This window comes from Melampsora larici-populina (genome assembly GCF_000204055.1).
Source record: "Melampsora larici-populina 98AG31 unplaced genomic scaffold MELLAscaffold_31, whole genome shotgun sequence".
NCBI lineage: Eukaryota > Fungi > Basidiomycota > Pucciniomycetes > Pucciniales > Melampsoraceae > Melampsora > Melampsora laricis-populina.
This window is the reverse complement of record NW_006768795.1, coordinates 685,430-703,202: the sequence shown is the minus strand read 5'-3', so window position 1 is coordinate 703,202 and position 17,773 is coordinate 685,430. Positions and strand designations below refer to the sequence as shown.

General features: G+C 39.1%; 1 protein-coding gene across 1 annotated transcript; it reads left to right on the top strand.

Annotated features, from left to right (window-relative positions):
* Positions 1 to 11,544: 11,544 nt before the first annotated feature.
* On the top strand, positions 11,545 to 16,977 carry MELLADRAFT_117156 (uncharacterized protein; the record flags this gene model as incomplete). Its single annotated transcript, XM_007412559.1, has 21 exons — positions 11,545 to 11,611; positions 11,682 to 11,789; positions 11,905 to 12,001; positions 12,090 to 12,220; positions 12,292 to 12,342; positions 12,434 to 12,514; positions 12,602 to 12,652; positions 12,724 to 13,195; positions 13,287 to 13,839; positions 13,904 to 13,989; positions 14,052 to 14,893; positions 15,015 to 15,179; positions 15,235 to 15,267; positions 15,335 to 15,716; positions 15,786 to 15,865; positions 15,926 to 16,007; positions 16,076 to 16,174; positions 16,244 to 16,298; positions 16,377 to 16,519; positions 16,590 to 16,645; positions 16,719 to 16,977. The coding sequence occupies 20 exons, from the start codon at positions 11,706 to 11,708 to the stop codon at positions 16,731 to 16,733; spliced, it is 3,558 nt and encodes a 1,185-aa protein (XP_007412621.1).
* Between the last annotated feature and the right edge of the window lie 796 nt (positions 16,978 to 17,773).

The following is a 17,773-nucleotide window of genomic DNA, read 5'->3' as shown; positions in this document are numbered from 1 at the left end:
AAACACGCAAGATAACTGATATTTTGTGAATATCAGGACAAATTCCTCAGTCATCTCAAAATCGGCATGGCAGGGTGGATCTCGTTTGGATTTCTACAAGCATTAGTAAGTGGATCCACGAAAACATTGATAATTCAAGCAAAGAGATAGCTGAAACGGGGTTTTTCATTTCTCAAGATTCAAGTAATTTGTATCTATCTCACCATATCTGAGAGAAGAAAAATGGGAGCCTCCTTCAATTTCAAAGAAACGATCACTGCGATATTCAAAAGTAGAAAAGAGAATCAAAAAACACATCTAATCGATTACAGAAGAGAACAAAGTATTCATCTTCTTATATCTTTGATCATCATAAGTACTGTATTAATTTACATGCCTCAAGCTATCATTTCCGTGAGTCATAAATAACTTTGAGCTCGATAGAGATCCGCATCTGTTAACATAAAGAAGTCTTTAGTATTTTTCATTATCTCCGGAACGACTTCAAGATGTTAAATTCGCTTTAGTAATGGAACTGGTAGGTAATCAGCCATTCGAATACAAGTCTTTGATGATTAACTGACCGTGTGCCGATTTTTTTCCAGCCTCCGTCTTTGTACGTCACAATTATCACAAGCATGTGAGTTCCCCTTTTCCAATGCTAAATCACACAAGATTATGATAACAAGCAAAAAACACGAAATTCAAACTAATTTTCATATTTCATACCTCCAAATACCTCTCATATATAAAACCCTAGTTACGTTTCCTTAACTTTATCACAAACACTTCGAATTTCCAAAATAAAACAAAAATCAATGGCTAGAGCATCACAAATCATTCAAGGATTTCCAGAGCCACAACATAATCCATCAATCAGTGAAGCTGGTCATTCTATTCAAAGTAGTAAAGAAAGAGTTAGAGGTTCAACTTTATCTAATTTAACTTCTATTACACATTCTTCACTTTTGAGGTTACAATCTCCTTTAGAAGTTTTGAATAATTCATCAAGTGTTTGAGCAAAATATATGCTATCATGTTGAAAAAGTGGGTACACATGTACAGTAATAATGATACATAAAAATGGGTTTTGTAGTTTGGACTTTTTCATCTTTTAAATGTGTATGGCAAAATCCTGACTCATTTGTATACCCCTTTGTTATTATGAGAGATTTGGTTTTGAAAGATGGAAAAATGACTCAATCTATATGGAGCTTGTTTTTGACTCTATTCCTTCACATCAGTAGATAGTGAATTCACAATTGATAGATTCAACTAAAAAACTGAGTTGAACAGGATTTATATTGAGAGTGATATGCTCTTACATAGATTGAGATTGTCATTGAACATTCCTTCACCATGAATTGACACTGTAAGCATTATACATTATCCCCCAGTGGGAATAGAAAAATGATTATTATTTTAGTTGATCATGAAAAGAACTATCACTGTACACCTGAGCCATAACACCCACACTACATATGTGCAACAAGCTGAGTAAATTGTTAGCTATCATGTACACACAGGTCTGTTCAGTTACCTGCTCATCTGAATAAGTAGATCACATGTGATGTGACATGTAACTTTTTCCAGTTTGACAAATTGTCCCAAAAATTGACTACATATATCTCCATAGCTAATCATGCAATACTTGGAAATCCATTAAGTAGTAACAGAAAGGGTGTTACATGAAGTTTGGTTGATAGAATTACACCAAGACAAAGAGCCCGTTCACTTAAGCGTGATTTCTTGAAATCACATTCAGGGACAGGGCTTTTCTACATGTAGAAAAGTCTTTTTTTGAAAAGCGTTGAAAATCGTGTTTTGTGAAAAAAGAGAGAAAAGAGAGAAAAGAGAGAGAGAAAAGTGTTTGGTCAGTTGACCATCGAAAATTAATTTCCAACTTGTTGACCATTGGATATCAATTTTTGACTTGTTGGCCATCTCGATTGTTCTCAAGTTCATCTTGATTGTTCTCAAATTCATCTTGATCATTCTCAATTGTTCATCTCAATCATTCTCAACCTCATCTCAATCATTCTCAATTGTTCATTCTTGATTTGTTGACCTCTACATATAAATACACACTGCTGTCGTCCGAATCTGGCATATCGAGTGGTTGAGTGGTTGGATGTGGTTGAGTTGAGTGAAGATGAGGGAAGGTGAGTGAAGATGAACAAAGATGAGTGAAGATGCACGAAGATGAGGGAAGGTCAGGTTCTGTACTGTAGATTGACAATCCGTACGGTGGACAGGGACTTGTCCAAATTTGAAGAAATCACAGAAATGAGAAATGTGATTTCTCAAGGGAAAAATGTGCTAATAGCAAATTCTCGGAATGTTCCAAAAAATCACTTTTTATAAGCATTTTCTGATTTTTAAAATGCTTGTTTTTAAGAAAACAAACACATTTCACAGAAAGCGCTTTCTTGACATTCAAGAAAGCAATTTTTCACAAAAAAGCGCTTAAGTGAACAGGCTCTAACAGTCAGTGTATCTAGTCAATCCTGAAGATACTTTTGACAAACTGAGAAAAATTACAGAAGGGTTTACATATGATCTACTCATGCGGATGAGCCAATAGCTGGGGGGATCTGTATGTACATGATAGCTCCAAATTTTCCCATCCTGTTGCACATATGTAGTGTGGGTGCTATGGCTTAGGTTTGCAGGGATATGCCTTTTCCTGACAAACTACAATCTTAATCATTTTCCTATTCTCAGTCGGGATAATGAATGATGTTTACAGTGTGAACAGCTCAAGTAAGTCCATATGTACGCAGAATGGGCTCATCATCATTGGACTGTTGATCTGAAATACATATTGCTTTTGGCATGTTGGCATTCTTCTCCTGATAGTAAACCATAATTATTCCCCTGCCCGTTGTGGTAATCAATTTATGGGATCAATTAAAAAAACTGGTTATAGCAGTTTACCAGAGTTATTGAAAAGGTTTTTGTCGGCCCTGAGTACACACACATGTACCCAAAACCCACTTGTACACGTCCCCACGCCTAGCATTTGTAACCATTGGGTTTGGGACCAAAACCCGGCACCGAGATGGTCCTCAAACATTTCCACTAAACATTTGATTGATTCAAAAACTTATTTATCAATCAATGTCAATTCTTTTTACACAACTCACTTTAACATGAGCTTAACAGACTGGTTAAAATGCCTTGATATCTTTTGAACACTTTGGAGTGTGTTTTTCATTTTGTCTATTTCCCATTTCCTCAACTTCACTTTGATAATGTTAAATGACTGGGTTCTGAATGGTTTTTTTTACAAAACGTCCGATGAACAAGGGATTATGATTAAAAATAGCTATGTAGGCATATAAGATAAATACAAGTGAATCAAGTATGCAGGTGTCTGAAGAGGAAGAATTGAAATGACCATGCAAATAGAAAAAACACGCCCTGTTGATGAACAAGTGTAGTGACCAGTAATATGATCAATTGTTTAAATAAGTGAGAGTGGTGAATCTGTATCAAAAGAACGAGGAGAGCAAGTCAAAAAGAGATATGGTACACATGCAGTGGATTGATTTAGATCGAGGACGACTAACAATTTCATTCACCATCAAGTGTGACCACCATGTGCTTGAAGCACAGCTCAAATGTGATCTGGCATCGAAGCTACAAGCTCATTAAGCTTGCTTTCTGGAATTTTGTCCCATTCAGATTGTAATGCCTTCTTCATTTGATCAATATTTGTTATTGTATGTTTGGTAGATACAGCGTCTTTCATCAGAGCCCATTCATTTTTGATTGGATTGAGATCTGGGTTGTTTGCTGGCCATTTGTGCTTATGAATTGAATGATCAATCCTCCAGGCTTTTGAGACTAAGCATCGATGGACCGGGGCACCATCTTCCATCAATACAAGATGTTCGGCATTGGGGTAAGAGTCGAGGAAGTTTTGTAAGCTTTGTGTGCAAACCTGTTCCACAAAGTTGGGACCAGTGCATTTCTTTGGCTCCATTACTACCATATTAAGCTTCCAAGATCCCACAAATGCCCCCCAGATCATGACTGATGTCCTTCCACTTTGGAAAGTTGGAGCTAGACATTGACTGTTGTATTCTTCCGCAACTTGTTGCCAAACTCGGATCTGTCGGAAATTCTTGCCTATCTCAAAGGAAGATTCATCTGTCCAAATGACTTTCTTCCAATCCTCAACAGTCCAGTCTTGATGAATCTTAGCAAAATCGAGCCATTTGTTCATCTGTTTCTTGTTCAGAAAAGGCTTGTGTTGTGCAATACGAGAAAGCCAAGTTTATGTATCTCCTTCCGGACTGTGGTTATGCTGGCTTTGATTGTCAATTGATTCATGATTTGGCAGAGAGGAGCTCATTGATCTCGTTCAAGTATCTGTTTAAGTTCTTCAATATTGTCTTTGGAAAATTTTGGCTTTTGTCCAGGAGCTTTCAATGCTGATAATTTGTGATGCTTTTTGAATGCCAAAATGACTGTATAAACAGTTGTTCTGGGGTGACCAACATGTGTAGCTATCTTTGTTGCTGTAGCCCCAGCCTCGTGCATTCCAATGATTCTTCCTCTGTCAGAATCGGTCAATGTATGAATCTTCATGCTTGGAAAGATTGAGGAGTGTATGATGAGACAGTCAACAGTAGTGTGACAACATTTCTGCCTATAGCAAAAGCCCTGGTACCGCTGCAGAACTTGAGTAATTACGTAAACCAGTTGGAGGGGACTGTATAGCTATTTTGTTTTCTGTTGGACCTTGAGAAAAAATGGAAAAAGTTACAGCTCCTGTTTTTAACCGGATTTAACACAGCAAACACTGTATTTTTTTGTTTTCAGTGGTGAATTTTGAGGTTTAATCTTTTCTAGGGTAGCAAAAAACTTTCTTTTTTTTTCACAATATCCAACATATAACAAAATAGCTGTAAAATTAAAAATATTATGTATAAAATAAATTACATGTACATACTGGGTTTAGACTATATGTAAAATGTAATACAATGTACCAAAACACTTATTACATATACATGTCCACTTAAAACAACATGTAATATGTAATAAAACACCAATTACACCTCATAACTCAGTGTCAAGAGTTATAATGCTTATATTACATATTACACATAACATGTATATGTAATCAAGCATTGCTAGTAATAATCATTAACATATAGTAATGATCAACCCTGAACCAATGTAGTGATAATGACAAATATCACCACAGTTAGGTTTAGAGAGGAGGGTACATAAACCCCTCCTCTCTCAGCCTTCAGAGAATTCCCCCCAAGCTTTTACTACACCATACGTTTGAAGATCCACTTTAAAGTTATATAGAAGTATATAATCAAGAGTCTTATAAACATAAGACTAGTGATTCACTTCTTTACTTTAAAGAGTTCCCTGACTAGAAGTTAGTTGTACTCCTTCCTTCTGGATCCTCTACTTCCCGTAAGTAGATCTATCAAAGTTGGTGACTTTAAGAACAACCCCAGGCTAGTGACCTTAAGAAGAACTCAGGTTGGTGACCGTAAGAATAACCCCAAGTTGGTGACTTTAAGAACAACCAGAGTAGTGACCTTTATATCACTCTTCACCTTGCTACATTAGGAGGTTGAAGGGAAGCCTTGGATCCAGCTTCCATCCAATTATTATATCAAATAATTACACATCAAATCCCCTTTTAAGGAGTCATCTAGCTGTAGTCTGCCAGGATTTATCCCAGCAGACTGCTAGTCTTTATATTTCTTATTACTGTCTCTCTTTATTTCTGAGTGTAGCTACTACATATTTGAAATAAAAAGAGAAAAGTAACTATCCTCACCTTACCCTTTATCCAACTAGTGAGCTTAGAGTCCTTTTTGAGAGCACCTACCCTCACAGTTTTAGTGTAAAGGAAAACTCAAGTAGGTGGAATTTGATCATCAGAAGCTCTTTAAGGCTTATATATTGCACAATATATCCTGATTAGGTCATCTTATTTCAAACAACTTATTAAGATCAACATCAATTATTGACAAACGAATCACAAAAAGAAAAGAAAGAAAAAACATAAGAAAAACTCAAAAATATAGGTATACGTGCTGGGAAATGGTTTTTAGGGAATCAATGATTGGTTTATGGGTATTGTGAGCTCAGAATATAGAAGAACGGCATCATATTATACAGTAACAATTTTAACCTTGATGGTTGATAAGGAGGAATAGAGGTTATTAAGAAAACAGTACTTTTTTGAAGTTGGTAAAGAAGGGTTTACAGGTAGTTTGAATATGTAATGAGGGTATTAGTAATATTAAAGGTTGCCAAGAGGATTTGCCAGGATTTTGGGCTATAGATGATGATGAAGCATTACAGGAGCAAGAGATTATCAGTAATAGCAGTGGAAATAAGGGAAAAGGTGTGAATTTTGTCAAAAATGCAGGTTTTCAGCTTATTACATATGTGAAATGGTGTCAGTAATGGATGGTAGATGGATCGTTCAACGGAGAGGCACAGATTACATAATGTACAAACTTTAAACCATTATCAAAGGAGGTGCGTGAAGAAAGATATAACAGGAATAAGAAATTGGTGTGAACTTCGAATTTTACACCTACATGCATACATGTAACAACATTTACATACAAAAACCTTAACTTCACAGCTCTATAACTCATCCATTAGTCAGCAGAAGTACTTAATATGGAGTCAATTATTAATCATCATCACAAGCTCTATAAGATTCACTTTAGTAATTGTCAAGAATTGGACATCATCTGAAAAAACCCGTAATCACAAAAATAGGGTTTCAGCCAGATTACAAGGAAAGGAAAAAAATCACCTGTAGTCATCATAAGAAGCGCTATGTAACATCTAATTACATCAGTGATCACTTTGGCTGTGTAAATCATATCATCTATTAGCAACAAAGTCATTACATTGTGTCATTACATGGCCTTTAGGGTTTTTGGTCAAAATTGGTTGGTTTTTGAGGCTATTGACCAGTGTAAGAGTTGTAACACATTGACATATATACTCATGGATGATTTTGGGATTGTTTTCCCCATTTTTCATCATCATCTATGTATCTATAACCCAACAAGGGTTATAAGTTCTACACCATTCATCACACCACTTCACAATGGTAAAATCGACTCAAAGACAAGATATGATTGTCCTTTTTTCCAAACAGCTTCATACATCATGATAAAATTGAATTTTGAGAGGTAAAAATAAAAGATGAGGAAACAACAAGGAGGTCAATGAAATGAGACCTTAAAGGCAATTTGTCAACAGCAACCACAAAAGATTCACTTGTGAGTACACCTCTGTGGTTATACTTACACTCCTTGCTTTCCCAAGGACTTAGCTGATGAGGTGTCAAAATCATTACAAATTGCGGAGAAAAATTATGATTTGCTTCAATGAAGATGCTTTCCTCTTCCAGCCAGTCTCACTGGTGAAGACTGCAAAGAGTGATTCATGAGAAGAAAGTTTTGAGTCCCAAGTGTTTTCCAATTGTTGACCCTTTTTTGACTCCCTCTTCACTTTCAATGATTGATTCCTTGCTAATTTCTTCTTCATATCATATGCAACAATCACACACCTCAGTCCCAGTCTGGTACCATTACGGAAATATAAGACCAAATTACTCACTTCATCATGATCACCATCAGTTCTCTTTCTTTTCCTTCTGAAAATTCTCTCTATTTTCAGCTTCTAGTATTACACTACATAAACTATCAAGGTTTGTCATGAATAATTCTTTTAACCCTTAAATGTCTGACCCATTTTTAATTCTCCAAATCAATACCATTGATTAAACTCAGATCCAAAATTATCTAAAAAATCTCTGATGAAAGCTGATTCATGTCATTTCAGAAATGCACCCAAACAACCTTTATTCAATTATAAAGCTCATCTCTAGAAACCAAATGTAGGGCCCGTTTGGACACCGCAACAAGATAGGATGAGGCAAAAATCAACACCAAAAAAGTTACATGTGGCCACATTATATCTTGATCCAAACTTGACCAGATATTCAAAATCCAATTGGTGTTGGGTTCAAATTTCTGATGTCAGTATCTGATTGACAAAATTGAGATAATTGTGCATATTGAGATACAGCCTTTTGGCTGTATCTTGAGCCAATATCTTGATGTGAGTCAATGCCCCCCTCCTCAATTGATCACTGTTTGATTTCCTTCCTGCATCTGGGCTTCACCACACACCCTTTTTATATCACCCTGTTCAATGCTCACTGCTTTGCTCTGGTATCCTCAATATTTCATCAATTCCACGTAGTTTTGTATCTACAACAGGTTTTCTCTCAAGTTTCTTTGCTTTCAAGTCTCTTATTTCCTTACATTTGTTATTTAATCAGTCTTTGAATTGATCAAGACTTTTATTTGATGTCCTTTTCTATTAATTGTAATAGGGGTCAGGCAAAAAATTGACCAACCAGTTTCGCGCCTTTGAGAAGTGAGTCGAAGTGGGTTGAAGATGGCTGGAAACAACTGTGTGCAGGTTTCACGGATCTGCCGCTCTGCCAAGTTACCCAAAGTCAGTGTTTGGGTCTGAAGACAGGCCTTTTCAACTGAGCTGAGCTCTGAAAGAGCCTAGGTGGTACCTGGGATAGCTTTGTGAAAGGTGGAAAGCTCTTGTTTGTGTGGCTTGAGTGGCGCAAACTGCTGTTTGTCTTTGAATTGTTTGAGCTTTAAAATCATGAAGAACACTGCCAATCAGTCTACTTTTGGTGATTCTGTTGCAAAGCAAAGCAAACAACAAGTTTTTTTTGTCGGCTTTGATACTGTTTTAGTAATTGTTCCTGAGCATTCCTAAAAAACTAAATCACCAATCAATGGACTTCAGAAACTGGTTGGTTGGTTTTTTGCCCAACCCCTAATAATCTTTGATAGTTGTATAAAAGAGAGCAATTGAAGACAGTCTGGATGGCCATTTTGAAAAATTGAGTCAAATACAAAAAGTAGATACAGGTTGGTATTCTGATCACCCAACAGCAAAACTGATTCTACAGCCAAAAAAAAACTGAAAAAAAACCGGATTTGATTCCAGGTTCCTACTTTGTATGCCACAACTTTACAGTTTATCCATGGTTGACAGCAATCAGGGTATACAAATATTCTTCTGGAAATTTCAAGACAACTTTTTCCAGAACACCAGAAGCCTCCTGGTGTTCTGGAAAACACACAGTGTTGGTTATTCAAAGCTTCAGAACACCATAACATCCGAATAAACCCAAAAAAACTCCTGGTGTTCTGGGAAAACCCTTCTGGAAATTTCCAGACCCATATTTTGTATATCTGAAATGATGTCATAGTTATTTACCAGTTGTTTAGCACCATTCCAAATTTTCCCATCAAGTTCACTTTTGTCAAAAAACTCTTTTCCTTTCTATTATCATCCACTTCTATTAGGGTATACAAAGTTATTCTGGCAATTTCCAGAAGGTTATTTCCAGAACGCCAGAACCCTTCTGGCAGCGTCCTGGCGTTCTGGAAAACACAACAACTCATCATGCCACCACCCCACCTCGAGCCCACCGAAGAAGATCAAGTTATCACAACATCGACTTTAGGAATTTACCCATCTGCACTTCAGGCCTTCCGGTCGACTTTCAAATTGAACTCCAGATCACCAAACTTCTGTATGCAACCCATTCCAGATATCAAGATCGGCTTCGAATCACGCTCGTTCTAAACTCTTAAATGCTCATTCGCCGTGAATCGATCGATACACCGAGACAAAGCTCTCACTGCAATTCAATTGATACACAGGGGTGCTTTTATGCTTATGATTTTCATCCATTTTCTCTAGGTTTTCAAGCACAACAGTCGATCTAAGCGGATTCATTTCATAATCGTATTGAGAATAGTCTCAATTTGTACTTTTTGTCAAGTTTCAACATTCTTCAAGTCTCACTTTGTACTCGTTGTTGAGTTTCAAAGGTTTCTCAAAAATAATCAAGATGTGTCATCAACTCGATTATTGTTGTCTTACCTATATCGTTGTGTCTCAAACTTTTCCGAATGAAAAAGAATGTTATCTTGATTTCTTTTGTTCTTTTGAAATCGATCGCCAGTCTGTGTTTGTTTCTAATGAGCGAACAAATTCAGAGCTTGTTTCCATGAAAGTCTGATAGAAAAATCTGACTATGCAAATGGATTTTTAGATATACACCCGGCAGGAGTCTCTTTGAGAGATGCATGTTTTGTTTTTTCATTCATCTCATCAAAAAGGAACAAGACCTCCTTCAAACCAAAATGTATTTCAAGTGTATATATCTTACAGAATCTTTTGAGTTCGATCTTAAGCCTAAATTGGTGGAGACATTAAAGTGATTATAGTCGGTTTTTTGAGCTATTGCGGGAGGAATGGCATGTAGAGCAGAATTGAGATGTGAGAACGGAAGTGCTGAGATGAGAGAGAGACAAGATTTGGTTTCTGAGGGGATGAGGGGAGTGCCAGCGGTAGTGTACTCAGGCTTCTGGAATTCTGGAGTGTGGGGCATTCAAAGTTGCAGAACACCAGAACGCCAGAACACACCAAAAAAAAAACTTCTGGCGTTCTGGAAAAAGCCTTCTGGAAATTTCCAGAACAACTTTGTATACCCTATATATCTTGTATTTTAGCATCCCTCCCACCTCTTTTCCCTAGTGGTGTTATTTGATATTGAGTTTTATCTTCCTTCTTATTTATTTTTTTTACAAAAAGAAAAAAACAGAGAAGAGACTTACAATATTGAATTTGTTGTTTCATCAGCGTTTGTTTCTTTATTTCAAAAATTTGAGTTTGGTTTTTATATTTTGAAGTTAGTTCCTTTTAGCTAAGCTTGGCCTTTTATATTTTTTAAGATAGTTCCTTGAGTAGTTTTTTACCTTTATCTTTTAAGCATGGGTTTTATTTTGTGATTTTTTCATTTGTTCCGCTACCACCCCGTAGGGTGTCGTTATCATCATGGAGAAATTATTTCCCCTAGGCATTATGCCTTGGGTTTTTCGCCCATACCCGTGTGATATGATTCTTAAAGCAATTCCTCTCAAGTCTATCGTGAGTTCCCTTATCCATGTTTCTTTGTAATGAATCATGATCTTAGGTCGTTGTTATGCACATTTGTAGTTGGAGAGACGAGATTACATAAGATGATTACGAAGACGGTTCTTTGCTTATGATGTCATAATTCATTTCATCATTATTATTTAGTATAAGATGTCGTTATCATACCATGGTTCTTTTGTTTCTCTTTTTCTTCTCTATCGAAACACTTCGTTATTTCGTTATCATTGTTTTGAGGAATCAACTTTTCATTTGAGTCTTTCTGAATACAAAAGCCTAGGAAATACTTTTCATTTATACAAGCTGGGCCATTACATACTGTCTTGGACCCTGGATGAAAAAAGATCAAAAACGACCACGCATCGCGACGCGTCTTAGACTTCTGTCTTCATTCGGACCCCATTTACAAATAATTTACCTTTTCCGGATCTCAATTAGACCATTTCAATTCGAGAGCACTTTTAATCTTGTTCTTCTCCCCTTTACTTCCATTCTGTACCATCTTTCTAAGACTTAACTCCACAATCCATCATCACCACAAATATCGAGATCGTGATATCATTCAATTCAAACCATTGTTATACAAAACGTTCGTATTCCTGCACCTTGTGCATAAACTTTGGCTTGATCGTTTTGCTGATGACTTGAATCCTAAACAGATATAAACCTGTATCTACCACAACATGAACCCTATTCCCAACCCAAAGTACTCTGACGAAGAGATTGAGGGCTTCGCTTGCGCTCAACTTCTGGCCCCTCTACGTAATGTATGTCAAGTCAACCTTGAGTCTTACCTAATATATCTCAAGTTGCTACGTTCTTATCGAACCGGAACTACCCAAACATTCATCTCACTCGATCTCTGGTGTTTTATTTGATTAGATCCCTAAAGCCTATTTGAACCAATTGCGCCAACATTGTGAAATCTTTCCCCATGATTATTTATTCCGCTTGCGACCGTTTGCAGGTCAAGGACAATGTGAGCAACGCACCTTTTTCCTTTTTCGCTTTTCACAACACAACTTGTACATATCTCGGACCTAAACTGAAATGATCTGTTAATTCAGATGGAGAGGTCGATTGTCATGAACCCGGTTGCGGTCACGTTCAAATTAGTTTGTACCCGCGTGAGTCGGTCGCTGATGGAGGAAGATCTGAGGGTATCGGTGGCTTGTCCGCATTCCAATCCCACATTCGCGTGAGTGTTTTGCCCTTGTTCTGGTCTCAGGCCAAGTCCTTTCGCTTAATCCCCTTGTTTGAGATTTGTAGGACAGTAGCATCCACCGTTCTCTTCGCGATGCGAGAGTACGTAAGGCTCATGTGAGTCCCCTTTTCCACTTGCGATATACGATCCCATTGTTCCTAATATGAGATCTTCCTTTGTCTTGTTCTTTGATCTTCCAAAACAAAGGAAAGGACACCTAATGTCAATCCTACGGGGTCATCTCCGAGCAAGTCAAAAGCTGGCCTCGTTCAGAAGAAGTTGTTATTTGTAAGCTCAACGTTTCATCTCGGGCCTCACATTTTTCTCCTAAATCCACTGATCAAAATAACCTCCCGTTACCCTTTTACATCGCAGACATCTACTTCGAAAGCCCCTACGCCAAAGCGACAGATATCGGAAAACTATGTAAGTTTTTTGGTCCCCTACATTGAATGGCCAAAGCTGATATCTGTTCTGTGACTCTGTACCCTATGTAGCGTACTCCTACTAGCAAGAAACCTAAAATGGAGAGATCGCCCATTGTAATCGACTCCTCTGACAGCGAAATCGCAGTGCAAGATGAAAAGCCTGATATCACCTCTTCAACACAGGTTGTTTCCGATGAAGATGATCATGTCATTTGCCTCGACGGTGAAAGCCGCGTCCCCCTCAAAAGTTCCATGGCTCGGCTCAGAACGAGCGATTCGAGAACACCTGCCTCCTCCCGTGATGTCAAGCCAATCACCGCCGCTCTTCAAAGAGCGACTATCTCGCCCCCGATTCGCATCGCGCAACCCCCAAGGGTCGACCGTAATCAACTGCAACGCGAATTGCAGGAAACCGTTCTTGCTCTCGAATATCTTTCGACATGTCTTAAGGGTGCCATGGATACCAAGAATTTTCTTCGTGTCAAAGAAGTTCGACAACAGACGACAGAGAAGCTCAAGCTCAAGTACAGTTTGGAAAAACGTAAGATGCTATCTGATTTTCATGTGTATACATCCTCAGAATTATGTATTTTTTGTGATCCTGATCCATACTTTATTTTGGCGATCTTTAGAATTGAAAGAGTTGCCGTCTGGTGACTCGTTTTGGTCATCGGGGCCATCGTCAGATGTTAAGCCAAGCGTGTACAGTTCAGACGTCAAGCCAGACGTCAAGCCGGGTGTTTGCGGCTGGGACATCAAGCCAAGCATGCAAAATAACACGCCTACACCATACGCAAGCACCTCGAACGCTCAGTCACCTTTCTATGTCGATCATAACGCTCCAACACCTATGAAGCCGGTCCTTCCTCCTCGTGCCCCGATCACTGGCGTAAATTCGCAGCTTGTCGCATCTCCTCGCGGCGCGGCTTCTCACCTCATGCGCGATTCTAGCCCTGAGGACGAACGCGCTCCGATCGACTTGGATGACGCAGACTTGCCGAATCCCCTCTTTCAAAACCCCGAGCTTAACGCTATGACTGATGCTCAACGTGATGAATTTTACAAGAAGGCTATCATGAACCTCGACTTTGAGCACAATGCAACTGTAGCTCAAGCCAGGAAGGATCTCGGAATGCCAGAAACTGGCGAGGCGTACATCGCGGGGATGACATGTCAGTTGATGCCGTGAGTGTTTCAGGATCTCTTTCTGGTATGATTTCCATTATTCTGACTCTCGTATGTACCTTAGACATCAAATTATCGGTGTATCGTGGATGGTGAAAGAGGAAAAAGGTTCTCATCGCGGCGGGATGCTGGCTGATGAGATGGGTCTAGGTGAGATCGTCAAAGCAAACTACTTACGTCCTTGGTCGTGCTAAGTTGGGTCCCCTATGTAGGTAAAACTGTCGAAGTGATTGCGACGATGGCTGCTAATCTTCCCTCTGACAAACACCGACGCACCACCCTCATCATTGCGCCTCTCGCGCTGATCACCCAGTGGAAAGCTGAGATAGAAGAAAAATGCAGCATTGATTACAAAATTCTTCTCTACCACGGTCAGTATGAGCGCCCATCGAAGCACAGCATACAAAAATACGACGTCATCATTACTACTCCTGGTCAGATTACTGGACAATGGCCAGATGATGAAGCAGCGCTAAAGGAATTGGCAGATAGTTCTCAAACTCCGCGGAAGCTCATAACCGGTCCTCTTCTTGAAATCGACTGGTACCGGGTCGTGATTGATGAAGCACAAAACATTCGGAACCCAAAGTCGAAACTTAGTCGAGCCGTATGCGCCCTCAAGTCCATTTATCGATGGTCCTTGAGCGGTACTCCCATTTTCAACTGTTTGATGGATATCTATCCTCAGCTCCGTTTTTTGAAAATCAGACCATACAATGACCTGCGCGAGTTTCGACAACGTATCACACATTGGGAGAAAAAACGGCCCAACTTAGCTGGTCAGCGTGCTCAGACTATTATAAAAACGTTTACACTCCGTCGACAAAAGACCACGAAACTTGACGGGCAACCCCTGATCATACTGCCCGAAAAGGTCATCGAAGCCGTGATGTTAGACATGTCCATTGAAGAGCGTGAAGTCTACGACTGCATCGAGAAACATATGCAAGCTAAATTCAATAAGTTTCTCCGCGCTGGAACGGTTTTGAAGGCGAGTGCAAAAAGTCGCTTAGCATATTCGTCGTCACTTTCACTGACATGTATACCATCTAACGTAGAACTTGTCGCATATCTTTGTAATGCTGCTTCGCTTACGTCAAGCTTGTGGACACCCAGTAAGCACATGTATCCAGATATCATCTTCTCTTTCTCTCCAGGCTGACCCGCTTCTCCAGGATCTTTGTCTCGAAGAAGGTGATGGAGATGACGCCGATGTAGCAAACCGAGAAGACCCGATGCAAGAATTGAAACGTGCCATTGACACGTTGGGTCAAGATTGGGTTGACCGCGTGGTTCGCAAATGTCAAGAAGAGCTTGATGAGTTGGTCCAAGTTGAAAAAGTGAATGATTTGTTTGCCTTGTATGCTCTTCCTATTACTGACTTCTTGTTCATAGGGAAACCCGGATGCCACAGCACCAGAGTGTCCGGTAAGTCATTTTGATTATATGTTATGTTTGTCTATTCTAATTTCCTTTCACACGTCTTCGATTTCAGATATGTAGCGATGCACTTGATCATACTGCAAGGATCACGAAGTGCCTCCACACGTTTTGTAAGGGCTGCATCAATCAAATCATGGATCACGAAGACCACGCGAATGTCATCAACGACCGAGTTCAAGACCCTGAAAAGGTTTCCAAACCCTGTCCTAATTGCCGCGCGCCTTTCAAGCGCACCGACACTTTCCTTCGGACCGCCTTTTTGCCCGAAGAACCGGAGGAAGAGAAGGACGACGAGGAGGAGGGGGTCATCCTGACCTCCAAACGTAAAAACATCGTCATAGACGATGACGAGGACGAACTTCCGGAGGTGTCCTTGGGTAAAGGCAAAGCAAAGGCTAAACCTCAATATGCGGTGATACCCTCTGCCAAACTGGGTAGGTTCTTATGATCTTTTATTGTCCTGTTTTTTCACTTCAACTAACAATCATGACTTGATCTCACAGTTTATCTTTTGGAGGAGCTTAAGCGTCTTCGGGTAGAGGCCCCAGATGATAGAGTGGTCATACTCAGTCAATGGACATCCGTAAGCTTAATTTTGTGCTTTGTTACAAATGTATCCATTAACTGGAAGTCCATTCTGTAGTTCCTGGATATTGTGGCTCAGTACCTCGACGAGAATGACTTCCAATACGCCCGATATCAAGGTAGTATGGACTCAAAAGCGAGTGAGTACATATTCAGCCGGTGTCCGTCCAGGAAATCGTTTAATTAATCAAAACTCTGTCCTCATCAGGAACTGCCGCCGTCCATGAATTTCAAAAGGGAGATAAGCCTTTGATGCTGATGTCATTGAAATGTGGAGGAGTCGGATTGAATCTCACTCGTGGAAACCGTAAGACTATTTCCTTTCAGTGCGTGGTCAGTGAATTATAATACAACTGACGCTCCATTCAAATTTTAGGTGTGATTAACCTCGACTTGGCTTGGACCCCGGCGTCTGAGGCTCAAGCTTTTGAGTAAGTGTTCTCTTCTTCGACTTGCTATGTCATATTTACTCATCATTTATCGCTTCTCTCTGCTCTTTTTGCATATAGCCGCGTTCATCGGTTGGGACAGACAAAAATTGTTAATGTCAAACGACTCATGATCAACAACACTGTTGAGCAGCGAATGTTAGAACTTCAATTAAAGAAGCAAATGATCACTGACAACGCTCTAGGTGAAGGCAGCGGAAAACGTAAGCTTTTGGTTTGGATCATTGAAAAACAGAAGCAAGAAAAGTAACTCATAAAGCAATATGCTTCTAGGATTGCCCAAACTTACCATCGCCCAGATCTCAACTCTATTCGGTCTCGATACTGGAGTAAGCCATCATATCGGACGAAAGTTTATTGATCAACTGCTGACACCTCGTTCAAACTTGTTTGTTATTCTAGGATCACGGCTTCTAAGGCGAATAATCGTTTCTGCCAGGACAATCATTGGAGTTGAATTATAAAAGTATATTTTAGATTAATCACGATCTTATAACCTGCATCCTTTCGTTTATCTATCTCTATATCATTGTGACTGGGAGTTTGATTCACAAAGACATATTTAGCTGTAAGATGATGTATAAACCAATCCATAGTCTTACGTCCATAAAAAAGTAGTTATCATGACTGAAAATGTAATTAAACCATTAACTTTTGTGCCAAAAGGAACAATGTTATTGAGATTAAGCATCACAATGGTCGATTTTGTCAATCTCTAGTATAAGTCGATAGAATCAGTTTCTGGAAAATTGTTTCCCATGATTACTACAAACAATAAATCATAAGGTATTTGATTGACTACATGGGATAAAGGAAAGTCAATTTGACGAGCTTTGCAAAGTAGAAATCGGCCTTGTCAAACAGATCAGCTATCCCAGACAAGAACCCAAATCTCAATGAACTCACTTCTCGTCTTGACACTTTTGACCTTGGAATCCGGCACACCTCTCTTTCCTCTTTCTGAGAGAAAGTACGACCTGGGCCTATTCACACATCTCACGTTCTTGATAAAGATCAATATACTGATAAGATTTCATTCCTTTTGATTTTTTGTTCTTGGTTACTTTAGCCTTTGGATGAACTGTCAAAGAAAGACAACGGCTGAAATTGAATTGTGTTTAAAAAACTACTTGAAGTCAAACTTACAGCCTCAAGGCTTACCCCAAAGATCAAAATAAGTCGATTTCGGGTTTCTTTTAAAATTAATATCAGTCGATGAGTACAAATTATTCATGTTAGTCACCGCCTGCAATGGATTTTGACAAGTCGCATCTTTTGTGCTGGTTCTTGGCTTCACATGTTTGATTGCAGCTTCAACAATCAATTCACTGTTTATCCAACAGTATATTTCGTGAACACTTCTTACGTCTCATTTTACAAAGATCCCCAAGCCTGAGGCTGGATATCTCACTACACAACCAACGCCATACTTTGAAATCTGCACTTGCTATATAGAA